We start from the raw sequence: 26,733 nt of genomic DNA, 5'->3' as shown, positions 1-26,733 counted from the left end.
TCCCTCTTATTGTGGGCTATCTTTTCCTGCAAGGGGGCACACAAGTGGAGTTTCAACCACAGTGATGGAGTGAGTGTGAAGAATCCCTACCATAGAAGCTTTGAGGGAGACCAAGATGGAGTGAGGTGCCAAGAGGAAGCTAGCTCCCTGTGCGTTGTTAGTTGTTGTCAATACATAACAGTGAAGGGTGCGTTGGCAGGATGGTGAAGTGATTCAGTACAGAGGCAGAGATAGGTAGGTAAGGGTGCAAGGAAAGTAAGGGTAAGGTGGGATGTGAAGGAGGAGGCTTACAATGCAGAGTGCTGGTGATGAGAAGACAAGGGAAGCAAATTGAAGGTAAGTGTGATGGGATGCTCACTTTTGATGATCGCATAAGATCATTAAACCATTTCCTGCACAGGATCCATGTATGTCAACACACGGACCTTGCGCTGACCTCCTCAGCAATGCGCAGCCAGGCTGCCTTGGTCTGCTGAGGAGGCTTCCTCCAGCCATCCGGAGGGAAGAGAATCTCCCTGAGTCCTCTTACAGCATCAATAAGAGCATGGAGGGATTCATCATTGAAGCGTGGAGCTGCCTTGCCTCTGGAAGAACTAATTGTAGTTGTCACAAATTCACACACCATCAGAATCCAGAAAACAAAGGCTGACGCGGAATGGGACCATTAAAAGCAGCTGCTGTTATGGCGTCATCAGAGGCGGCCAGCCGACCCGTACGCACTCATTGGACCGGCCAGCGCATCCCAATGAAGCCAACAAGGTGATTTAATTAAAATCGGAAATCCACAGCTGATCCCACCGGAAGCAGCTCCGGAACCCGCCCACCACGAAACCCGACTGCAAGCCGCCTCAGTAAATAAAATCACGGCCACTGTGTTCTCCTCACAACTTACTTTCCCACCTCGCTTTGTATTGTCAGCAAACTTGGATACATTACACTCATTGCCCTCATCTAAGTCATTGAAATAGATTGTGAATAGCTGAGGCCCAAGCACTGATCCTTGCGGTACCCCACTAGTTATAGCCTGCCAACCCAAAAATGACCCGCTTACTCCTACTCTGTTTTCTGTCCATTAACCAATTCTCAATCCATGCTAGTATATTACCCTCAATCCCATGGGTCCTTATCTTGTGTAATAACCTATTGTGTGGCACCTTATTGAATGCCTTCTGAAAATCCAAATATACTACATCCACTAGTTCCCCCTTATCTACCCTGTTAGTTACACACTCAAAAAAACTCTAATACATTTATCAAACAGAATTTCCCTTTCATAAAACCATGTTGACTCTTCCTAATCATATTGTGATTTTCCAAGTGCCGTTACCATGTCCTTAATTATAGATTCAAGCATTTTCTCTACTCCTGATGTCAGGCTAACTAGACTACAGTTCCCTATTTTCGCTCCTTTCATCCACCAGTCAATCTTCAGGCATTCACCAGTCACCAATCATTCACCAGTGATTCACCAGTCCTACTCCAACCATTCACCAGATATTCGCCACTCAATCAACAATTACTCTCTTGTCATTCACCAGTCATTGAATTACTGGGACAGAGTGTGGGAGTCACTAGAACTAGACACGTGTGATTTACTGACTGTGTGTGTACATTACCTGGTCTGTGTGAGAGAGAGAGAGATACTGGGACTGTACAGTGTGTCTGGGACTGTGTGTGTCTGAGTTAGTTGGAATGTGTGTGTGTGAGAGAGAGTTACTGGGACTGTGTGTAGATATATATGAATGGACCGGAGTAACTCCCCCGAAATGGGCCGGCCAATGCAGCGGGAACATGCCTCCTCCCTCCTCTCCCGAGCTTAGCCTTTCCGAACCGCCTGGACTCCTCACTGTAACCAGGGGAAGGGGCAGCGCCGCTCCACGCTCCCGCGGTCAAAAACACAGCGGCCCGGGGCGATGGGACTCAGGGTCACACAGTGAGCGGAGAGGGACTGTCCGGAGCGGGGACTGACCCAGGACTGTCCAGAGACTGACCGAGGATTGATTGGAGACTGACCAAAGACTGTCCGGAGCGGGGATTGACCCGGGACTGTCCGGAGACTGACCAAAGACTGTCCGGTGCGGGGACTGACCCGGGACTGTCCGGAGACTGACCAAAGACTGTCCGGAGCGGGGACTGACCCAACACTGTCCGGGGACTGGCCCAGGACTGTCCGGAGACTGGCCAAAGACTGTCCGGAGTGGGGACTGACCCAGAACTGTCCGGAGACTGACCCAGGACTGTCCGGCGACTGACCAAAGACTGTCCGGAGCGGGGACTGACCCAGAACTGTCCGGAGACTGACCCAGGACTGTCCGGAGACTGACCAAGGACTGTCCGGAGACTGACCCAGAACTGTCCAGAGACTGACCCAGGACTGTCCGGAGACTGACCAAGGACTGTCCGGAGCGGCTCCTCTCAGCCTCTGTCCGCGGCTCCTGACCGCTCCCGGGATGAGCCCGCTGCTCGCTCTCTGCTGCCTGCTCCCGGTGCTGGGATTTACCGGTGCCACCGCCTTCCACTATCCGTTCTCAGCGGCAGCTCTCCAGCTCGGGGCCCCGGAGCAGGCGGCGGGACAGCCGGGCAACGCCGCCAGCAGCCGCCGGTAAGCCTGGGACGAGTGAAACTGGTTAGTGTGGGACTAGTGATACTGGTTAGTGTGGAATTAGCGATACTGGTTACTGTTGAAACTGGTTAGTGTGGGACTAGTGAAACTGGTTAGTGTTGAAACTGGTTAGTGTGGGACTAGCGAAACTGGTTAGTGAGGGGCGAGTTGAACTGGTTACTGTTGAAACTGGTTAGTGTGGGACTAGTGAAACTGGTTAGTGTTGAAACTGGTTAGTGTGGGACTAGTGAAACTGGTTAGTGAGGGGTGAGTTGAACTGGTTACTGTTTAAACTGGTTAGTGTGGGACTAGTGAAACTGGTTAGCGAGGGGCAAGTTGAACTGGTTACTGTTTAAACTGGTTAGTGTGGGACTAGTGAAACTGGTTAGCGAGGGGCAAGTTGAACTGGTTACTGTTTAAACTGGTTAGTGTGGGACTAGTGAAACTGGTTAGCGAGGGGCAAGTTGAACTGGTTACTGTTTAAACTGGTTAGCGTGGAACTAGTGAAACTGGTTAGTGTTGAAACTGGTTAGTGTGGGACTAGTGGAACTGGTTAGAGTGGGGCAAGTGGAATTGGTTAGTGTGGGCTAGTAAAACTGGTTATTGCGAGCCGAGTGGAATTGGTTAGTGTGGGACTAGTGAAACTGGTTAGTGTGAGGTTGATTAAACTAGCTAGTGTGGGCCTAGAGAACAGGTTAATATGAGGTTAATGTAAAGTGGTCATGTGGGACATGGATTTCAGTAAGGCCTTCGATAAAGTCCCGCACAGGAGACTGGTCAAGAAGGTAAGAGCCCATGGAATCCAGGGTGCCTTGGCACATTGGATACAAAACTGGCTTAGTGGCAGAAGGCAGAGGGTGATGGTCGAAGGTTGTTTTTGTGACTGGAAGCCTGTGGCCAGTGGGGTACCACAGGGATCGGTGCTGGGTCCCTTGCTGTTTGTGGTCTACATTAATGATTTGGATATGAATGTAAAGGGTATGATCAGTAATTTCGCGGATGCACTTTGGGGGGACTAACAAGGCAAGGGAATACACAATGAATGGAAAGACCCTAGGCAAGACGGAGGGTCAGAGGGATCTGGGTGTGCAAGTACACAGATCCCTGAAGGCGGCGGAGCAGGTGGATAAGGTGGTAAAAAAGGCATATGGGATACTTGCCTTCATTAGCCGAGGCATTGAATGGGCCAGAAATTCGCAGCCAAAGGCGTGAGTGCACTTGGGGTACTCACGCATCTGGCCGTTGGAAATGCCGGCGTTCAGCATGAACAGCGCATGCGGGGAACGCCGGCATTTCCAGACCTCGAGCGCGTGCGACGGCACAGGCAGCGCTTGCGCAGTGAACTTCGTAGATTTCATTCATGAGATCCGTGAGGTTAAGTCCTCAGAAGTTACACTTAAAAAAAGCAAGTGTAAAGTGGTTCATTGGCTGCGGAGGAAGAAACATTTTATCGTGGAGCTTCTGAAATGCAATATTTTTGTTTGGGAAAGGGAGGGAAGTTATTTTAAGAAATTTTAAGTAAGTTTTAAAGTTAAAATTTTTTTTTTTTAAAAAGGTTTTTCAGAACGGTAGGTAGAAGGAGCAATTGTGGCTGTGTGAATGGAATGTGAGAATGAGTTATGTATGTATGTCCACATATATTCCTTTACGTATATGTATGTATGTTTTATATTCCTTTACTAATGTGTATGAATGTATGTTTTTAATTATGATTTTCAAATAAGTTACTTTCTCTGAAAGTCATAATTAAATAATACATTCATACACATAAGTAAAGGAATATATACATAACACGCAAAGGAATATATACAGACATACATACTTTCAGAAGCTCCACGATAAGAAATATCTTCCTCCGCAGCCTCTGGAGCAACTGTACCCATGCTTTTTTCATGTGTAAGTTGTAAGGTCTTGACCTCACTGAAAGCAGTAATGAAAGCGGCGAATTATACTGCGCACGCGTTGCCTGTGCAGTCGCACGCGTTCTCCCTCTGAACCCCTTCGTTCAGAGGACAGGAAATGCCGGTTTTCCCCAAAAGCACTGTGCATGCTGAAAACCGGCATTTCATCCGGCCAGATGCGTAAGTACCCCGACCGTACTCGCGCAGTTGGAAGGGAATTACTGGGCCAACATTTTACATGTCAATAAAATGAAAAATTTAACAATTGCACGACTTGCCCCCTTGCATCTGCGACTGAGGGTCCAAGGAGGTGCATTGCGCAAGAGGTCATCATCGTACGTATCCTCACACTGTTCCCTTTGGGGAACTGTATGAAGTGGTGGAAGGATTTATGGCTGTGATTAACGCTCATTCCGTGACCGTAACCATCTTTGAACCAGCCATTAGGGTGGTTAGTCCTATGGCGGGAGGGTTTTACGGGCTCCCACAACCCATCTGAGGGGGGGGGGCCACCAACACCCACGGACGCAAGTATCCCGCTGGATGTCCACCCAGAATTTAAAGTTGGAGCTCTGACTCCACTTGCCGGGACTGTCTGGAGTGCGGTTCAAAACCCTACTCCTTCTGGCCCAGCGGCGGGGATGCTTACTGCTACGCAAAAGGCCCACTCCGCACAAAAGGTGACACCCATACGTTTCCTGCGCCTTTTCCCTCCCCGTGACTGGAGCCCTATGCTGCCATTTCACGTTGCTAATCGGATTGGGCCTTTGTCATAGCGGTAGGATCCCCGCCGCTGGGCCAGATCAGGGTAGGGTTTCGAACCCCGCTCCAGACAGTCCCGGCAAGTGGAGTCGGAGCTCCGGCTCTAAATTCTGGGTTGACATCCAGTGGGATATTTGCGTCCGTGGGTGTGGGTGGCCCCCCCTCCTTGTATAGCTTGTGGGAGCCCGTAAAACCCTCCCGCCATAGGACTAACCGCCCTAATGGCTGGTTCAAAGATGGTTACGGTCACGGAATGAGCGTTAATCATGGCCATAAATCCTTCCACCACTTCATACAGTTCCCCAAAGGGAACAGTGTGAAGACACGTATGACGACGACATTGCTAAATAAATAAATGGAATTAAAAAAATTCTTTTAGGGCTTTTAAAAGTCTTTAAATTGTATTAATTCTCTTTAAAACTACTTCAGATTACTCAAAATAATGTAAACATTTAAAAAAGTTTATAAAAGTTACCAAAATCTTCAAAAAACTTCCAAAAACCTATTTAAACTGCTGCTTTGCATGTAAAAATGCCTAGCAGCTTGACAGAAACATTGGGGGCGTGTCCAGTGAAACTGAGACCTCAAGGGGCGTGTCTCACTGCACGCTCCTAGCTTCGCGCTGGCTGCACTCCTGGGCGGCGTGACGTCATACGCTGCCCGGGATTCTTCTTTTTCATTCACCAAGTCCAGGCGTCCCTGGAGCTGATCGTCAGTAGCGCGGGGTAAGTGTAAATACGGGGCTTGCACGCGCTGCAAGCCCCGTTCTGGAATTTCTGGGCCAATATAAGAGCAAGGAGGTTATGATGGAGCTGTAGGGCCACAGCCGGAATACTGTGTGCAGTTCTGGTCGCCACACTACAGGAAGGATGTGATCGCGTTAGAGAGGGTGCAGAGGAGGTTCACCAGGATGTTACCAGGGCTGGAGCGCTTCAGCTATGAAGAGAGACTGGGCAGATTGGGTTTGTTTTCCTTGGAGCAGAGGAGGCTGAGGGGGGACATGATTGAGGTGTACAAAATTATGAGGGGCATAGATAGAATGGATGCTGAGGAGCTTTTTCCCTTAGTAGAGGGGTCAATAACTAGGGGGCATAGATTCAAGGTAAAGGGCGGGAGGTTTAGAGGGGATTTGAGAAAGAACTTTTTCACCCAGAGGGTGGTTGGAGTCTGGAACTCACTGCCTGAAAGGGTTGTGGAGGCAGAAACCCTCACAACATTTAAGAAGCATTTGGATGAGCACTTGAAATGCCATAGCATACAAGGCTACGGACCAAATGCTGGAATATGGGATTAGATTAGACAGGGCTTGATGGTCGGCGCGGACACGATGGGCCGAAGGGCCTCTATCCGTGCTGTATTACTCTATGACTCTATGACTCTCTATGCTTAGTGTAGGACTAGTGAGACTGGTTAAAGTGGGGCAAGTGGAATAGTTTAGTGTGGAGCTAGTGATACTAGTTAGTGTGGCATGAGCGGAACTGGTTAGTGTGGGACTAGTGAAACTGATTAATGTGGGGGTGTGGAATTGATTAGTGTGGGACTAGTGAAACTGGTTAGTGTGGGACAAGTGTAACTGGTTAGTGAGGGACTAGTGAGACTGGTTACTATGGGATGAGTGGAATTGTTTTTGTGGAACTAGGAAAACTGATTAGCGCGGGTCTAGTGCAACTGGTTTATGTGGAGCGAGTGGAACTGGTTAGTGTGGGTATAGTGAAACTGGTTGGAGTGGGACTTGTGAAACTGGTTAGTGTGGGACTCGTGGAACTGATTAGTGCAGGGCTAGTGGAACTGTTTATAGTGGGACTAGTGATATTGGTTAGTTTAGGGTGAGTGGAATTGTTTAGCGTGGGACTAGTAGAACTTGTTAGTGTGGGACTAGTGAAACTGGTTAGTGAGGGACTAGTGGAACTGGTTAGTGTGAGCCAAATGGAATTGGTTAGTGTGTGGCTAGTGAAACTGGTTAGTGTAGGCCGAGTGGAACTTGTTAGTATGAGGCAAATGGAATTGGTTATTGTGGAACTAGTGAAACTAATTAGTGTGGGACTAGTGTAAATGGTTAACCTGGGACTAGTGGAACTGGTTAGTATAGAGCGAGTGGAACTGGTTAAGCTGGGACCAGTGGAACTGGTTAGAGTGGGTATAGTGGAACTGGTTAGTGCCGGGTGAGTGGAATTGGTTAGTGTGGGACTAGTGAAACTGATTAATGTGGGGGTGTGGAATTGATTAGTGTGGGACTAGTGAAACTGGTTAGTGTGGGACAAGTGTAACTGGTTAGTGAGGGACTAGTGAGACTGGTTACTATGGGATGAGTGGAATTGTTTTTGTGGAACTAGGAAAACTGATTAGCGCGGGTCTAGTGCAACTGGTTTATGTGGAGCGAGTGGAACTGGTTAGTGTGGGTATAGTGAAACTGGTTGGAGTGGGACTTGTGAAACTGGTTAGTGTGGGACTCGTGGAACTGATTAGTGCAGGGCTAGTGGAACTGTTTATAGTGGGACTAGTGATATTGGTTAGTTTAGGGTGAGTGGAATTGTTTAGCGTGGGACTGGTAGAACTTGTTAGTGTGTGGCTAGTGAAACTGGTTAGTGTAGGCCGAGTGGAACTTGTTAGTATGAGGCAAATGGAATTGGTTATTGTGGAACTAGTGAAACTAATTAGTGTGGGACTAGTGTAAATGGTTAACCTGGGACTAGTGGAACTGGTTAGTATAGAGCGAGTGGAACTGGTTAAGCTGGGACCAGTGGAACTGGTTAGAGTGGGTATAGTGGAACTGGTTAGTGCCGGGTGAGTGGAATTGGTTAGTGTGGGTCTAATGAAACTGTTTAGTGTGGGGCAAGTGGAATTGGTTAGTATGGGACTAGTGAAACTGGTTAGTGTGGGACTAGTGAAACGGGTTAGCATATGATTAGTGGAACTGGTTAGTGTGGGACTAGTGATACTGGTTAGTATGGGACTAGTGATACTGGTTAGTATGAGGCAAGTGGAATTGGTTATTGTGGAACGAGTAAAACGGATTAGTGCCAGGCTAGTGGTACTGGTTAGTGTGGGGTGAGTCAACTGGTTAGCGTGGAGTGGGTGGAACTGGTTAGTGTGGGAAATAGTGAAACTGGTTGGTATGGTGCGAGTGGAAATGGTTAGTGTGGGATAGTGGAACTGGTTAGTATAAGCCTCGTGGAATTGGTTAGTGTGGGACTAGTGAAACTGGTTAGTGTGGGACTAGTGCTACTGGTTAGTGTGAGCCAAATGGAATTGGTTAGTGTGGGACTAGTGGAATTGGTTAGTGTGAGGTTGATGTAACTAGCTATGTGAGACTCATGAAACTGGTTAGTATGACGCAAGTGGAATTGGTTAATGTGGAACTAGTAAAACTGATTAGTGCCGGGCTAGTGGTACTGGTTAGTGTGGGGCGAGTCAACTGGTTAGCATGGAGTGAGTGGAACTGGTTAGTGTGGGACTAGTGAAACTGGTTAGTGTGGGTCTAATGTAACTGGTTAGTGTGGGGTGAGTGGAATTGGTTAGTGTGGGACTAGTGAAACTGGTTAGTGTGAGCCAAGTGGAATTGGATAGTGTGGGACTAGTGCAACTGGTTAGTATGGGGGGAGTGGAATTGGTTAGTGTGAGACTAGTGAAACTGGTTAGTGTGTGTCTAGTGCAACTAGTTCGTGTGAGCCAAGTGGAATTGGTTAGTGTGGGACTAGTAAAACTGGTTAGTGTTGTACTAGTGGAACTGGCTAGTGTGGAACTAGTGGAATTGATTAGTATGGGACAAGTGAAACTAGTTAGTGTGTGTTTGATGAAACTAGCTAGTGTCGGGTGAGTGGAACTGGCTAATGTGAGGTTAATGTAAAGGTGTAGTGTGGGACTAGTGGAACTGGTTATTGTTGGACTAGGGAAACTGGTTAATGTAGAGCGAGTGAAACTGGTTAGTGTGAGACAAGTGAAACTGGTTAGAGTGAGACTAGTGAAACTGGCTAGTGTGGGACTAGTGAAACTGGTTAGTGCGGGGTGAGTGGAATTGTTTGGTGTGGGACTAGTGATACTAGTTAGTGTGGCATGAGTGGAACTGGTTAGTGTAGGCTGGTGAAACTGATTAGTGTGGAGCACATGGAATTGGTTAGTGTGGGACTAGTGGAACTGGTTAGTGTGAGCCAAGTGGAATCAGTTAATGTGGGACGAGTGGAACTGGTAAGTGTTGGACTAGAGAAACTGTTTAATTTGGGATTAGAGAAACTAGTTAGTTAGTTAATGAAACTAGCTAGTGTGGGGCTAGATAACTGACTAATGTGAGGTTAATGTAAAGGGGTCCTGTGAGACTAGTGGAACTGGTTAGTGTGGGGTGAGTGAAACTGGTTAGTGTGGGACTAATGGAACTGGTTAGTGTGGAACAAGTGAAACTGGTTAGTGTAGGGTGAGTGGAATTGTTTAGTGTGGGACCAATGAAACTGGATAGTGTGCGACTAGTGGAATTGGTTAGTGCAGGCCATGTGGAATTGGTTAGTGAGGGACTAGTGGAACTGGTTAGTGTGGGACTAGTGAGACTGGTTAGTATGGGGTGAGAGGAACTGGTTAGTGTGGAACTAGTAAAACTGATTAGTGCGGGGCTAGTGGAAATGGTTAGTGTGGGACTAGTGAAACTGGTTACTCTGGAACAGGTTAGTGTGTGACTAGTGAAACAGCTTGGTGTGGGACTAGTGAGACTGGTTAGTAATGGTGAGTGGAATTGTTTAGTGTGGGACTAGTGACACTGGTTAGTGTGGGACTAGTGAAGCTGGTTACTATGGGGCAAGTGGAAGTGGTTAGTGTGGGACTAGCGAAGCTGGTTAGTGTTGGACTAGCAAAACTAGTTAGTGTGTGGAGAGTGAAACTGGTTAGTGTAGGTGAGTGGAACTGATTAGTTAGAGGTTGATGAAAATGGTTAGTGTGGGACTAGTGAAACTGGTTAGTTTGGGCATAGTGTAACTGGTTAGTGTGGGACCAGTGAAATTAGTTAGTGTGGGACTTGTAAAACTGGTTAATGCGGGACTGGTGGAACTGGTTAGAGTGGGACTTGTGAAACTGGTTAGTTTGGGTCCAGTGGAACTAGTTGGTAGAGGCCTAGTGGAACTGGTTAGCATGCAATTGGGAATGAGTGGAAATGGTAAGTGTAGTACGAGTGGAACTGGTTAGTGTGGGACCAGTGAAATTGGTTAGTGTGGGACTTGTAAAACTGGTTAATGTAGGACTGGTGGAACTGGTTAGTGTGAGCCAAGTGTTATTGGTTAGTGTGGGACTAGTGAAACTAGTTAGTGTGGGATGAGTGGAACTGGTCAGTGTGAGCCAAGTGAAATTGGCTAGTTTGGGACTTGTGAAACTAGTTAGTGTAGGACTAGTGGAAATGGTTAGTGTGGGACTAGTGAAACTGGTTAGTGTGGGACTAGTGAGACTGCTTAGTACGAGGCGAGTGGGATTGGTTATTGTGTAATTAGTAAAACTGATTAGTTTGGGACTAGTGGAACTGGTTAGTGTGGGGCAAGTCAACTGGTTAGTGTGGAGCGAGTGGAACTGGTTAGTATGGGAATAGTGAAACTGGTTAGTGTGGAGTGAGTGTAAATGGTTAGTGTAGTATGAGTGGAACTGGTTAGTGTGGGACCAGTGAAATTGGTTAGTTTGGGACTTGTAAAACTGGTTAATGCAGGACTGGTGGAGCTGGTTAGAGTGGGACTTGTGAAACTGGTTAGTGTGGGTCCAGTGGAACTGGTTAGTAGAGGCCTAGTGGAACTGGTTAGCATGCGATTGGGAATGAGTGGAAATGGTAAGTATAGTACGAGTGGAACTAGTTAGTGTGGGACCAGTGAAATTGGTTAGTGTTGGACTTGTAAAACTGGTTAATGTGGGACTGGTGGAACTGGTTGGTGTAGGACTAGTGGAATTGGTTAGAGTAGGATGAGTGAAACTGGTTAGTGTGAGGTTGATGAAACTAGCTAGTGTGGGGCTAGAGAAGTGGCTAATGTGAGGTTTATGTTATTGGTAGTGTGGGACTAGTGGAACTGGTTAGTTTGGGACTAGTGGAACTGGTTAGTGTGGGACTAGTGAAACCGGTTAGAGTGTGCTAGTGAAACAGGTTAGTGTGGGACCAGTGAAAATGGTTAGTGTATGGTGAGTGGAATTGTTTAGTGTGTGACTAGTAGAACGTGTTAGTATGGGACTAGTGAAACTGGTTAGTGTAGGATGAATGTCACTGATTAATTTGGGACTAGTGAAACTGGTTAGTGTGGGGCAAGTGGAATTGGTTAATGTGGGACTAGTGAAACTGGTTAGTGTGGGACTAGTGAAACTGGTTAGTGTGGGCAAGTGGAATTGGTTAATGTGGAACTTGTAAAACTGATTAGTGTGGGGTGAGTGGGACTGGTTAGTGTGGGACTGGTGAAACTGGATACTACGGGGCAAGTGGAACTGCTTAATGTCGGAATAGTGAAACTGGATAGTTTGGGACTAGTGAAACTGGTTAGTGAGTGGCCAGTGGAATTGTTTAGTGTGGGGATAGTGTTGCTAGTAAATATGGCGTGAGTAGAACTGGTTAATGTGGGACTAGTGAAACTGATTAGTGTGGGGTGTGTGGAATTGGTTAGTGTGGGACATGTGAAATTGGATAGTGTGGGACTAGTGTAACTGGTTACTGAGGGACTAGTGAGACTGGTTAGTATAGGTAGAGTGAAATTGGTTATTGTGGAACCAGGAAAACAGATTAGCATAGATCTATTGGAACTGGTTAGTGTGGAGCGTGTGAAACTGGTTGGTGTGAGCAGAGTGGAATTGATAAGTGTGGGACTAGTTAAACTGGTTAGTGTGGGTCGAGTGGAACTGGTTAGTGTGGGACTAGAGAAACTGGTTAGTGTGGGACTAGAGAAACTGGTTAATGTGATGTTGATGAAACTAGCTAGTGTGGGGCTAGAGAACTGGCTAATGTGAGGTTAATGTAAAGGGTTAGTATGGGTCTAGTGAAACTGGTTAGTGTGGGACTAGTGGAACTGGTTAAAGTGATCTAGTGCAACTGGTTAGTGTGTGACTAGTGAAACTGGTTAGCGTGGGGTGAGTGGTATTGGTTAGTATGGGGCCAGTGAAGCTGGTTACTGTAGGCCGAGTGGAAGTGGTTAGTGTGGGGCTAGCGAAGCTGGTTAGTGTGGGGCGAGTGGAAGTGGTTAGTGTGGGACAAGTGAAACTGGTTACTGTGGGATTAGTGAAACTATTTAGTGTGGGACTAGTGAAACTGGTTAGTGTGGGACTAGTGAAGCTAGTTACTGTGGGGTGAGTGGAAGTGGTTTGTGTGGGACTAGCGAAGACGGTTAGTGTGGGGCTAGTGATACTGGTTAGTGTAGCTCGAGTAAAACTGGTTAGTGTGGGACTAGCAAAGCTGGTTGGTGTGGGGTGAGTGGATGTGGTTAGTGTGGGACTATTGAAACTGATTAGTGTGGGGTGAGTGGAACTGGTTAGTGTGGGACTAGAGAAACTGGTTAGTGTGGGACTAGAGAAACTGGTTAATGTGATGTTGATGAAACTAGCTAGTGTGGGGCTAGAGAACTGGCTAATGTGAGGTTAATGTAAAGGGTTAGTATGGGTCTAGTGAAACTGGTTAGTGTGGGACTAGTGGAACTGGTTAAAGTGATCTAGTGCAACTGGTTAGTGTGTGACTAGTGAAACTGGTTAGCGTGGGGTGAGTGGTATTGGTTAGTATGGGGCCAGTGAAGCTGGTTACTGTAGGCCGAGTGGAAGTGGTTAGTGTGGGGCTAGCGAAGCTGGTTAGTGTGGGGCGAGTGGAAGTGGTTAGTGTGGGACAAGTGAAACTGGTTACTGTGGGATTAGTGAAACTATTTAGTGTGGGACTAGTGAAACTGGTTAGTGTGGGACTAGTGAAGCTAGTTACTGTGGGGTGAGTGGAAGTGGTTTGTGTGGGACTAGCGAAGACGGTTAGTGTGGGGCTAGTGATACTGGTTAGTGTAGCTCGAGTAAAACTGGTTAGTGTGGGACTAGCAAAGCTGGTTGGTGTGGGGTGAGTGGATGTGGTTAGTGTGGGACTATTGAAACTGATTAGTGTGGGGTGAGTGGAACAGGTTAGTGTGGGACTAGTAAAATGGGTTATTGTGGGGCAAGTGAAACTGGTTAGTGTGGGTGAGTGGAACTGATTAGTGTATGTTTGATAAAAATGGTTAGTGTGGGATTAGTGAAGCTTGTTAGTGCAGGCATTGTGTAACTGGTTAGATTGGGACTTGTGAAACTGGTTAGTGTGGGTCTAGTGTAACTGGTTAGTGTGGGGTGAGTGGAATTGGTAAGTGTGGGACTAGTGAAACTGGTTAGTGTGGGGCAAGTGGAATTGCTTAGTGTGGGACTAGTAAAATTGGTTAGCGTGAGACTAATGAGACTGCTTAGTATGAAGTGAGTGGAATTGGTTATTGTGGGATTAGTAAAACTGATTAGTGCGGGGTTCGTGGAACTCGTGTGGGGTGAGGCAACTGATTAGTGTGGAGCGAGTGGAACTGGTTAGTATGAGAACAGTGAAACTGGTTAGTGTGAGACTTGTGATACTGGTTAATGTGAGACTAATAGAACTTGTTAGAGTGGGACTCATGAAACTGGTTAGTGTGGGACTAGTGGAATTGGTTAGTGTGGAGCGATAGGAAATGGTTAGTGTGGTATGAGTGGAACTGGTTAGTGTGAGACTAGTGAAATTTGTGAGTGTGGGACCAGTGATACTGGTTAATAGTGGAACTGGTTGGAGTGGGACTCGTGAAACTGGTTAGTGTGGGACTAGTGGAACTGGTTAGTATAGGCCTAGTGGAACTTGTTAGCGAGGGACTGGTGCAACTGGTTAGTGTGGAACAAGTGAAACTGGTTAGAGTGGGCTAGTGAAACTGGTTAGTGTAGGGTGAGTGGAATTGTTTAGTGTGGAACTAGTGCAACCGGTTAGTGTGGTACTAATGAAACTGGTTAATGTGGGGCGAGTGAGACCGGTTAGTATGTAACCAGTAATATTGATTAGTCCGGGGCTAGTGGAAGTGGTTAGTGTGTTACTAGTGAAACTGGTTAATGTGGGTCTAGTAGAATTGGTTAGTGTGGGACTAGTGAAGCTGGTTAGTGTGAGGTTGATGAAACTAGCTAGTGTGGGCCTAGAGAACTGGCTAATGTGAGGGTAATATAAATGGGTAGTGTGGGACGAGTGAATCTGGTTATTGTGGAACTAGTGAGACTGGTTAGTGTGGGGCAAGTGGAATTGGTTATTGTGGAACTAGTAAAACTGATTAGTGTGGGGTGAGTGGAACAAGTTAGTGTAAGACTAGTGAAACTGGTTATTGGGTAACCAGCAAAACTGATTAGTGCAGGGCTAGTGGAAGTGGTTAGTGTGTTACTAATGAGACTGGATAATGTGGAACTAGTAGAATGGGTTAGTGTGGGACTAGTGAAACTGGTTAGTGTGAGGTTGATGAAAGTTCCTAGTGTGGGCCTAGAGATCTGGCTAATGTGAGGTTAACGTAAAGGGGTAATGTAGAACTAATGAAGCTGGCCAGTGTGGGACTAGTGGAACTGGTTAAAGTGCGACTAGTGCATCTGGTTAGTGTTGGTCTAATGAAACTGGTTAGTGTGGGACAAGTGAAACTGGATAGTGTGGGACAAGTGAAACTGGTTAGCGTGGGACTAATTAAACTGGTTAGTGTAGGGTGAGTGGAATTGTTTAGTGTGGGATTCGTGCAATTGGTTAGTGTGGGACTAATGAAACTGGTTAGTGTGGAACAAGTGAAACTGGTTCATGTGGGACTAGTGAAACTGGTTAGTGTGGGGCGTGTGAGACTGGTTATTGGGTAACCAGTAAAACTGATTAGTGCAGGACTAGTGGAAGTGGTCAATGTGTTACTAGTGAGACTGGTTAATGTGGCACTAGTAGAATTGGTTATTGTGGAACTAGTAAAACTGATTAGTGTGGGGTGAGTGGTACTGGTTAGTGTAAGACTAGTGAAACTAGTTACTGCAGAGCAAGTGGAACTGGTTAGTGTAGGGTGAGTGGAATTGGTTAGTGAGGAAGTAGTGAAACTGGTTGTGTGGGATTAGTGAAACTGGTTAGTGTGGGGCGAGTGGAGCAGGTTAGTGTGGGACTAATGGAACTGGTTAGTATGGGACAAGTGAAACTAGTTAGTATGCGGCGAGTGGACCTGGTTAGTGTGGAAATAGTAAAACTGATTAGTGCAGGGCTAGTGGAATTGGTTAGTGTGGGACTAGTGGAACTGGTTAGTGTGTGGCGAGTGGAATTGTTTAGTGTCGGACTAGTGGAATTGGTTAGAGTGGGCCTAGTGAATGTGGTTAGTGTGGGACTAGTGAGGCTAGTTAGTAAGGGGTGAGTGGAATTGGTTAGTGTGGGACTCATGAAACTGGTTATTATGGGACTAGTGTAACTGGTTAGTGAGACTGGTTAGTATGGGGCGAGTGAAATTGGTTATTGTGGAACTAGGAAAACTAATTAGCATGGGTCTAGTGGAACTGGTTAGTGTGGAGCGCGTGAAACTGGTTAATGTGGGTATAGTGAAACTGGATAGTGTGGGTATAGTGAAATTGATTAGTGTGGGACTAGTGGAACTGGTTAGAGTGGGCCTCATGAAACTGGTTAGTGTGGGACTAGTGGAACTGGTTAGTGCAGGGAAACTGGAAGTGGTTAGTGTGGGACTAGTGAAACTGGTTACTGTGAGCCAAGTGGAATTGTTTAGTGTGGGAGAGTGGAACTGGTTAGTGTTGGACTAGAGAAACTGGTTTGTTTGGGGCTAGTGGAATTGATTAGTGTGGGACTAGTAAAACTGGTTAGTGTTGGTAGATGAAACTAGCTAGTGTGGGGCTAGATAACTGGTGAATGTGGGGTTAATGTAAAGGGGTCCTGTGAGACTAGTGGAACTGGTTATTGTGGGACTAGTGAAACTGGTTAGTGTGGGACAAGTGAACCTGGTTAGTGCGGGTTGAATGGAATTAGTTAGTGTGGGATTAGCGAAACTGCTTAGTGTGGGGCAAGTGGAACAGGTTAGTATGGGGTGAGTGGAACTGGTTAGTGTGGAACAATAAAACTGATTAGTGCGGGGCTAGTGGAAGTGGTTAGTGTTGAACTAGTGAGACTGGTTAATATGGGGCGAGTAGAACTGGTTAGTGTGGGGCGAGTGAGACTGGTTATTGTCGGGCGAGTGGAACTGGGTAGTGTGGGACTAGTGAAACTGGTTAGTGTGACACTAGTGGAACTGGTTAGTGCGGGGCAAGTGGAATTAATTAGTGAGGGATTAGTGAAACTGGTTAGTTTGGGGTGAGTGGAACAGGTTAGTGTAGGACTAATGGACCTGGTTAGTATGGGACAAGTGAAACTAGATAGTGACATAATAAAACTCACTACACACTTGGTTTGAGTATAAAGCAAGGCTTTAATCAACTTGTTTCAGAACATGGAGGTCTAGTTGTACTTCACTAGTTCCTAGTCTTACAAAATGTCCCTGGCAAGCTGGGGCCGACGCCCGAGTGTTTATACTCCTTGGACGGCAGCACCAGCTGGCCGTCCTGCGTTATTTCACAAGTAGTTTCTTGATGAATGATGAGATTTATAACAGATAGTATGGGGCGAGTGGATCTGGTTAGTGTGGAAATAGTAAAACTGATTAGTGCAGGGCTAGTGGAATTGGTTAGTGTGGGACTAGTGAAACCAGTTAGTATGGGACTAGTGAAACTGGTTAGTATGGGACGAGTGGATCTGGTTAGTGTGGAACTAGTTAAACTGATTAGTGTGGGGCTAGTGGAATTGGTTAGTGTGGGACTAGTGGAACCGGTTAGTATGGGACTAGTGAAACTGGTTCGTGTGGGGCGAGTGGAATTGTTTAGTGTCAGACTAGTGGAATTGGTTAGTGTGGGCCTAGTGAATGTGGTTAGTGTGGGACATGTGAGACTAGTTAGTAAGGTGCTAGTGGAATTGGTTAGTGTGGGACTCGTGAAACTGTTTATTTGGGACTGGTGTAACTGGTTAGTGAGGGACTAGTGAGACTGAGACTGGAACTAGGAAAACTGATTAGTGCATGGCTAGTGGAACTGGTTCATGTGGAGCGAGTGAAAATGGTTAGTGTGGGTATAGTGAAACTGGTTAGTGTGGTTATAGTGAAATTAATTAGTGTGGGACTAGTGGAACTGGTTAGTGTGGGGAAGTGGAATTGGTTAGTGTGGGATGAGTGGAACTGGTTAGTGTTGGACTAGAGAATCTGGTTAGTGTGGGACTAGAGCAACTGGTTTGTTTGGGACTAGTGGAATTGAGTAGTGTGGGACTAGTAAAACTGGTTAGTGTTGGTAGATGAAACTAACTAGTGTGGGGCTAGATAACTGGTTAATGTGAGGTTAATGTAAAGCGGTCCTGTGAGACTAGTGGAACTGATTAGTGTGGGACTAGTGAAACTGGTTAGTGTGGGGTGAGTGAAACAGGTTAGTGTGGGACTAATGAAACTGGTTAGAGTGGGACAAGTAAAACTGATTAGTGCGAGGTGAATTTGGTTAGTGAGGGAATGGTGAAACTGGTAAGTGTAGGATGAATGTAACTGGTTAGTGTGGGATTAGTGAAACTGCTTAATGTGGGGTGAGTGGAACAGGTTACTGTGGGGCGAGTGAGACTGGTTAGTATGGGGCGTGTGGAACTGGTTAGTGTGGAAATAGTAAAACTAATTAGTGCGGGTCTAGTGGAAGTGGTTAGTGTGGGACTAGTGTGACTGGTTAGTATGGGGCAAGTGGATCTGTTTGTGTGAAAGTAGTTAATCTGATTAGTGCAGTGCTAGTGGAATTGGTTAGTGTGTGACTAGTGGAACTGGTTAGTATATTACTAGTGAAACTGGTTAGTGTGGGGCGAGTGGAACTGTTTAGTGTCGGACTAGTGGAATTGGTAAGTGTGGGATTAGTAAATGTGGTTAGTGTGGGACTAGTGAGACTGGTTAGTAAAGGGTGAGTGGAATTAGTTAGTGTGGGACTAATGAAGCTGGTTAGTGTGGGGCGAGTGGAAGTGGTTAATGTGGGGCTAGTGATACTGGTTAGTGTAGCTCGAATAGAACTGGTTAATGTGGGACTAGTGAAGCTGGTTAGTGTGGGGTGAGTGGAAGTGGTTAGTGTGGGACTAATGAATCTGGTTAGTGTGGGGCAACTGGAAGTGGTTAGTGTGGGACTAGTGAAACTGTTTAATGTGGGGTGAGTGGAACTGGTTAGTGTGGGACTAGTAAAACCGGTTAGTGTGTGGTGAGTGGAATTGTTTAGTGTGGTGCTAGTGATACTGGGTAGTGTGGCATGAGTGGAACTGGTTAGTGTGGGACTAGTGAAGCTGGTTAGTGTGAGGCAAATGGATGTGGTTAGTGTGGGACTAATGATACTGGTTAGTGTGGGCCAAGTGGAAGTGGTTAGTGTGGGACAATGATACCGGTTAGTGTGGCACGAGTGGAACTGGTTAGTGTGAGACTTGTGAAACTGATTAGCGTGTGACTAGTGTAACTGGTTAGTATGGGGTGAGTGGAACTGGTTAGTGTGGAGTGAGTGAAACTGGTTAGTGTGGGGTGAGTGGAACTGGTTCGTGTGGGGGCGAGTGAAACGGGTTAGTGTGCGACTTATGGAACGGGTTGGTGCAGGGTGAGTGGAAATGGTTCGTGTTGGACTCATGAAACTGGTTAGTGCAGGACAAGTGGAATTGGTTAGTGCGGGACTAGTGAAACTGGTTAGTGTGGGACTAGTGAACCTGGTTAGTGTGAGCCAAGTGGAATTGGTTAGTGTGGGACTAGTGAAACTGGTTAATGTGGGACTAGTGGAACTGGGTAGTGTGGGGCGAGTGGAATTGTTTAGTGTGAGAAACTGGTTAGTTTGGGACTAGTGAAACTGGTTCGTGTGATGTTTATGAAAATAGCTCATGTGGGGCTAGAGAACTGGCTAATGTGAGGTTAATGTAACGGGGTAGTGTGGGACTAGTGAAACTGGTTAGTGTAGGGTGAGTGGAATTTTTTAGTGAGGGACTAGTGAAACTGGTTAGTGTGGGGCGAGTGTAACTGGTTAGTGTGGGTCGAGTGTAACTGGTTAGTGTGGGACTAGTGAAACTGGTTAGTATGGGGCGTGTGGAACTGGTTAGTGTGGAATTGGTGTGGGACTAGATGAACTGGTTAGTGTGGGACTAGTGAAACTGATTAGTGTGGTACTAGTGGACCTTGTTAGTGTGGGGCAAGTGTAACTGGTTAGTGTGGGACTAGTGTACTGGTTAGTGTGGGACTAGTGAGACTGATTAGTATGGGGTGAATGGAACTGGTTAGTGTGGAACTAGTTAAACTGATTAGTGCGGGGCTAGTGGAAGTGGTTAGTGTGGGACTAGTGAAACTGTTTAGTGTGGGACTAGCGGAACTGGTTAGTGTGGGGTGAGTGGAATTGGTTAGTGTGGGGTTAATATGGGGCTAGTGGAACTGGTTTAGAGGATAAAAGCAAAGCCAACTAGTATGCTGTTGGAATGCATGTGTGTTAATGCGAGGTGTGTTGCAAATAAGATTGACAAGTTACAGGCACAAGTTGCCACATGGGGTTATGATATAGTTGCTATAACGGATACCTGGCTTAAACATGAGCAGCAATGAGAACTAAACATTCCTGGCTTCAGGAAAACTAGTGAAGGAAAAAGCCAGGAAAGGGTGGCAGTATTGGTCAGGGTAATATTACAGTTTTACAGAGCAACGATATACTAAAGGGGTCCAAGACTGAATCGATTTGATTAGAGTTAAGGAACAGAAAAGGAGCTGTTACATTGCTGGGTGTTTACTGTAGACCCCCAAATAATGAGAATGAGATAGAGGAGCAAATCTGTAGGCAAATTTCAGGGAATTGTAAAAATAATAGAGCAGTAACAGTCAGGGACTTCAATTATCCCAAAATAGACTGGGGAAAAGAAAATAGTGTAAAGGGCAAGGAGGGAAAAGAATTCATAAAATGTGTACAGGAAAACTTCCTTAATCAGTGTGCAGTGTGTACCATCTACAAGATGCACCACAGCAACTCGCCAAGGCTTCTTCGGCAGCACCTCCCAAACCCACGACCTCTTCCACCTAGAAGGACAAGGGCAGCAGGCGCATGGGAACACCACCACCTCCAAGTTCCCCTCCAAGTAACACACCATCCTGACTTAGAAATATATCACCGATCCTTCATCGTCGCTGGGTCAAAATCCTGAAAATCCCTCCCTAACAGCACTGTGGGAGTACCTTCACCACATGGACTGCAGCAGTTCAAGAAGGTGGCTCACCACAACCTTCTTGAGGGCAATTAGGGATGGACAATAAATGCTGACCTTGCCAGCGACGCCCACATCCCGTGAATGATTTAAAAAAAAAAAATCAGTGTGTTTCTAACCCAACGAGGAAGCAGTGCTGGATCTAGTTCTGGGAATGAGGTGGAGCAAGTGGAGAGAGAAAACATCTAGGTAATAGTGATCATAATATAATTAGATTTAAAGTAGTTATGGAAAGAGACAAAGAAAAATCAAAGGTGAAAATACCCAACTGGAAGAGAGCCAATTTCAGTGATTTGAGGAGGGATCGAGCACAGGTGGACTGGAAACAAAGATTGTCCAGAAAAACAGTCAAAGAGCAATGGCAGGCCTTCAAGGCAGTGATCGTTCGGGTACAAGCCAAGCACATTCCCATACGGAAGAAATATGGGGTATCCAGAGCTAGAGCTTCCTGGATGACAAAAAAAATATAGATTGAAATAAAAAAGGAGGTTAATGGCAAATGTCAAGTACAGAATACAGTCGATAACCAGGCAGAATACAGAGAAATACAGGGAGAAAATGAAAAGGATATAAGAAGGGTGAAGTGAGAGTTTGAGAAAAGATTAGCAGGGAACACAAAAATCTTTTATAAATGTATAAAAAGTAAGAGGAAAGTTAAAGGAATGGTGGGGCCAATTAAAGACAAACAAGCAAGTAACTGAGGTACTGAATGAAAACTTTGCATCTGTCTTCACAAAAGAAGAGGGTGAAGTTAATGTTGCAGTAGAGGTGTAGAGAGTAGAGATATTGTATAGGATAAAAATAGATAGAAAGGTGTGAAATAGGTTGGCATCACTCAAAGTTAACAAGCCACCCGCTCCCGATGGGATACATCCCAGGTTGCTGAGGGAAGCTAGGGTGGAGACAGCAGAACCTCTGACCACAATCTTCCAATCCTCCTTGGATATGGGAGTGGTGCCAGAGGACTGGAGGGTTGCAAATGTTACACTCCTGTTCAAAAAACTGGGAGAGGGATAAACCTGGTAAATACAGGCCAATCATCAGTGATAGGAAAACTACTGGAGACCACTGTCAAGGACAATTAATTCTCACTTGGAGATGCATGGTTTAATAGGGGACAGTCAGCACAGATTTGTTCATTCGTGTCTGACTAATTTGATTGAGTTCTTTGATGAAATAATAGAGGGTTGATGAAGGTAGTACAATAGATTGTGTATATACGGATTTTCAAAAGACAGTTGATAAAGTGCCACATAAGAGACTTATTCGGAAAATAGAAGCACATGGTATTAAAGGTGCGGTGGTACCTTGGGTATGTAATTGGCTAAGGAATAGGAGGCAAATAGTAGTGGGGAAGTGTGTGTATGTATATGACCTGGATTTGGGTATAGGGAATACAATTTTGAAGTTTGTGGATGATACAATACTTGGCAACGTAGTAAATAGTGATCAGGATAGTAACAGACTTCAAGGGGACATAGACAAACTGGTGAAATGGGCAGACACATGGCCATTGCAATTTAATGTGGGTAAGTGTGAAGCGATGCACTTTGGGAGAAACAACATGGAGAGGCAGTATAATCCAAATGGTAATATTTTGAGGGTGTGCAAGAGCAGAGGGACCTGGGGGCATATTCACAAATCTTTGAAGGTGGCAGGACAAGTTGATGAGACAGTTAAGAAATCGTACGGGATACTTGGCTCTGTAAATAGGGGCGTTGAATACAAAAACAAGGAAGTCGTGCTAAACCTTTACAAATCACTGGTTAGGCTCAGCTGGAGTATTGTGCACAGTTCTGGGCCCCTCACTTTCAGAAGGATGTCAAGGCCTTGGACAGGGTACAGAGGGGGTTTACTGGGATGATTCCAGGAATGAGCAACTTCAGTTATGTGGAGATTGAAGAAGCTGGGATTGTTCTCCTTAGAGCAGAGAAGGTTAAGGGGAGACCTAATAGAGGTATTTAAAATCATGAGGGGTTTTGATAGAGCAAGTAGGGAGAAACTGTTTCCTCTGACAAGCGGGTCGGTAACCAGAGGTCATAGTTTAAAATAATTGGCAAAAGAACGAGAGGGGAAATGAGGAGAAATTTCTTCACACAGAGGGTTGTTAAGATCTGGAACGCACTACCTGAAAGGGTGGTGGAATCAGATTCCATGGGAAATTTCAGAAGACAATTGGACATGTGCTTCAAGAGGACTAATTTGCAGGGTTATAGGGAAAAGGCTGGGGTGTGGGACAGGATCGGACAGCTCTCTCAAAGAGCCGGCACAGGCACAGTGGGCCGAAGGGCCTCTATCTGCACTGTGGGGTCTGTGTGATTCTGTGTGTGTGTGAATTGGACAGCTCTCTCAAAGAGCCGGCACAGGCACAGTGGGCCGAAGGGCCTCTTCCTGTGATGTGAGATTTTATGATTCTAGTGGGACTGGTTTGTGTGGGACTAATGGGACCACTTAGTGTGAGGATAGTGAGAGTGGTTATTGTAGGGCTAGTGGGACTGGTTTGGGTGGGACTGGGAATTGTGGGTCTGGCAGATCTGGTTAATGTCAGGCTAGCGGATTTAGTTAGTGTGAGACTAATGGATCCAGTTGGTTTCAGAATAGTGGAACTAGTTAGTCTGCGACTGGTTGATGTAGTTAGTGCTAGATGAGCAGAGGTAGTTAGTGTCAGATTAATGGAACTACTTGAAGTAAGACTGGTGTAAGACTAATTAGTGTAAGACTAGTGGGTCCAGTGTATTAAGTGCGATGGCCATGGACTGTATTTCTCCAGTCGCCTGATGTTTCAGGCTGGTACTGCAGGCCCTGGGGACATGGGGCTCTCTCCATGTTCAATGAGTGCCTGGAAAGCAGCATTCGAATCAGTGGTAGGTTAACTTCCAGAGCTGACCTTTTTAGAAAGCAGAAGGGATTTTATTAATGAAAATAATACGGGTTGAGATGTTGGAAGGAGAATCTGTTCACTACCTCACATCCCCATTATTTACACTTCTTACAAGTTTGACTAAATAATTATTTGGAAAACTGTGAACTGATGCTTGCAATTCACCAAAACTAATGTGGAGACACGCCTAGCTGCAGTCTATAACATTAAAATCTTATCTCTGCACACACTTCCTGACATGAATCTTGGCATTCATGTGGAAATGACTTATGAAATGATACTGGGCGGCCTGCTGGTGGCGCTGTCCAGGGAGAGTATAAATACTTGGGCATGGGCCCAGCTTGCTCAGGACATTCCTTAACAGGAACTAGCGAAGGACACAACTAGATCTCCATGTTGAAAAACAGTTGATTAAAGCCTTGTTTAATACTCTGACCAAGTGCCTAGTAGTTTTCTTACGTCAATTAAATCAACTGCAACCCGCTCCACGCTCTGAGTGATTTGGGAACAGACCGCTACGATTCAAACTGTAGAAGGGAACTCGGACGTAGTAATCAATCCATCATGGAGAAACTACTCAGACCCGCCCGTCTCGACCTGGACCCAAATTCACTTACAGCTGCTAAGGTATGGAAACACTGGTATCGTACCTTCAGGAACTTCCTCGAGGAGTGTGGTGAGAATGTTCCTAATAAGTTACGAATGCTTGCCAATTATGTATCCCCTCGTGTTTGACTTTATCGAAGACTGTGTAGACTATGACTCCGCTATCCAAACACTACAGCAACTATATGTTAAGGCCCCAAACTAAACTTTTGCTTGGCACCTACTCGACAACAACCTGGGGTATCACTTGATGAATTCCTTCAAGAGCTTCGCAGGCTCAGCAAAGATTGTAACCTTAAAGCTGTCTCAGCTGAACAGTACTGGGAGGAATTAATTCGTGACTCTTTTATTAATGGAATTGCTTCTCCCCTCATACGCCAGCATCTGTTGAAGAATAAAACCCTCGGGTTACAAGCTGCCTATAACCAGGCATATTCTCTGGACTTAGCTCAAAAAAATTCAGATGCCTATTTTTTACCATATGCACGGACTGCTGCTACCACTTTTAGTGACTCCCCCAGTAAGTCTCAGGCGGAAGCCCTCACTGATGACGACCCTACCCTAGCGGCATCTTGGCAATCTAAAAAGAAGTATTTCTTCTGTGGAGGTGCATTCTATTATAGGAAATTTTGTCTGCTCGTAATGCAACCTGCAATCATTGCAGTAAGAAAGGTCACTTTTCTAAAGTATGCCGGTCAAGAGCCTCTACTTGTGTTGCAGCTGCTATCTATAAAATTGCTCCTCCCCCAAGAGCCACTACTAGTGTTACAGCTGCTATCTATAAAACTGCTCCTCCCCCAAGAGCCACTACTAGTGCTACAGCTGCTATCTATAAAACTGCTCCTCCCCCAAGAGCCACTACTAGTGTTACAGCTGTTTTTCCCCAAAGCCTGTCCCATGCAGCCACGAAGGTTTCGGTAAATGGACACATTTTGAGTGCATTAATCGACTCATGTAGCTCTGACAGCTTCATCAGTGAGCGAGCTGTCAGTAAGTTAAAACTGCATATTTACCCCTCGGACAGGGAAATTGTAATGGCTCTGATGACACTGACCACCAAATCAGAATCACAGAAATCACAGAAACCCCACAGTGCAGATAGAGGCCATTTCGGCCCATCAAGCCTGCACCGACACATATCCCACCCGATCCCCGTAACCCCTACACCAACACATATCCCACCCTATCCCCGTAACCCCACGTATTTAATCCCCCTAACACTAAGGGTCAATTTATCATAGCCAATCAACCTAACCCACACATCTTTGGACTGTGGGAGGAAACCGGAGCACCCGGAGGAAACCCACGCAAACACGGGGAGAATGTGCAAACTCCACACAGACAGTCACCCGAGGCCGGATTCGAACCCGGGTCCCTGGCGCTGTGAGGCAACAGTGCTAACCACTATGCCACCGTGCTGCCCCACTTCCGGCTTTTGACTTGTTGACCTTATTCTCAATGGCTGAACTTATTTTTCCACCCGGCTCGGGGTGCTCAAAAACCTATGCAGTGATGTGCTCCTGGGACAGGATTTCCAGAAACAACACAAAAAACTCACTTTTGAATTTGGAGGGCCAAAGCCAGAGCTTACTATTTCCAAAGTACCGTTTTGTGCGCTTTTGGTGGCTTCACTCGACGAGCCCTCCTTGTTTGCCAATCTTTCCCCCCCGATGTAAGCCCATAGTCACTAAATCATGACGTTTCAGCCAAGATGATCTATCCTTTATCGAGGCAGAAATCTCTCGCCTTCTAGCTGATGGTATCATTGAGCCATGTTCATCTTCCTGGCAGGCTCAAGTCGTCGTTGTTAAAAATCCTCTGAAGCAACACAAGAAACGTCTTTGCATTGATTACTCACAAACTATTAACCAGTATACCTGAATGCCTACCCACTACCATGCATCGATGACATGGTCAATAATCTTGCCAACTACAGGGTATTTTCAACTTTTGACTTAAAGAGCGCATACCATCAAGTACCGTTAAAGGACTCTGACAAAAAGTATACGGCCTTTGAGGCCAATGGTCGGCTTTACCAGTTTTGTCGCCTTCCATTTGGGGTCACCAATGGGGTGGCCATCTTTCAATGGGCAATAGACAGCCTAGTCTTAGGAGAACTTAACGGACACTTTTCCATATCTGGATAATATCACCATTGCTGGTCATGACCAGAAGGAGCATGATGCCAACCTCCAGAAATTTCTTGATGTTCTCTGTCGTCGCAACTTAACCTTAAATGAGTCTAAATCTGTGAAATCAGTACCATCAGTCAACATCCTTGGCTATTGGGTGGGCAATGGTGTCATCAAACCAGATCCGGAGTGACTTCGTCTGCTTCAGGAGCTCCCTCCCCCTACGAATCTCAGCACTCTTCGTCGGGCACTCAACATGTTCGCCTATTATGCGAAGTGGATACCCCACTTTTCCGACAAGATCCAGCCCCTGCTTCACGCGAAGTCATTTCCGTTGGAGGCAATGGCTATTTCAGCTTTCGACCTCCTCAAGCAACAACTGGAAAAAGCCACGCTTCATTCCATCGATGAAAATCTCCCTTTCGCGGTCAAGTGCAGTGCATCGGAGGTGGCAATCTTGGCTACCTTGAATCAAGGCGGTCGACCCGTTGCTTTTCTGTCTAGAACTTTGCAGGGTAGCGAGCTCCATTATATTCCTGTCGAGAAGGAGGCTACGGCTATCATTGAAGCAGTAC

At 46.2% G+C, this 26,733-nt stretch overlaps 1 protein-coding gene across 1 annotated transcript in view; it reads left to right on the top strand.

Annotated features, from left to right (window-relative positions):
• The first annotated feature begins 1,866 nt into the window (after positions 1 to 1,866).
• Positions 1,867 to 26,733, top strand: part of col26a1 (collagen, type XXVI, alpha 1) — a 460,733-nt gene continuing 435,866 nt past the window's right edge. Inside the window, exon 1 of the mRNA XM_085964148.1 lies at positions 1,867 to 2,602. Coding sequence (XP_085820274.1) covers positions 2,451 to 2,602 — 152 coding nt within the window. The 5' untranslated portion in view covers positions 1,867 to 2,450. The remainder of the gene's footprint in view (positions 2,603 to 26,733) is intronic.

This window comes from Somniosus microcephalus, chromosome 22 (assembly GCF_052327205.1).
Source record: "Somniosus microcephalus isolate GS21.2 chromosome 22, FLI_Smic_1.0, whole genome shotgun sequence".
In the NCBI taxonomy this organism is placed as follows: domain Eukaryota; kingdom Metazoa; phylum Chordata; class Chondrichthyes; order Squaliformes; family Somniosidae; genus Somniosus; species Somniosus microcephalus.
The sequence above is the reverse complement of the archived record's forward strand: the minus strand, read 5'-3'. Positions and strand labels throughout refer to the sequence as shown.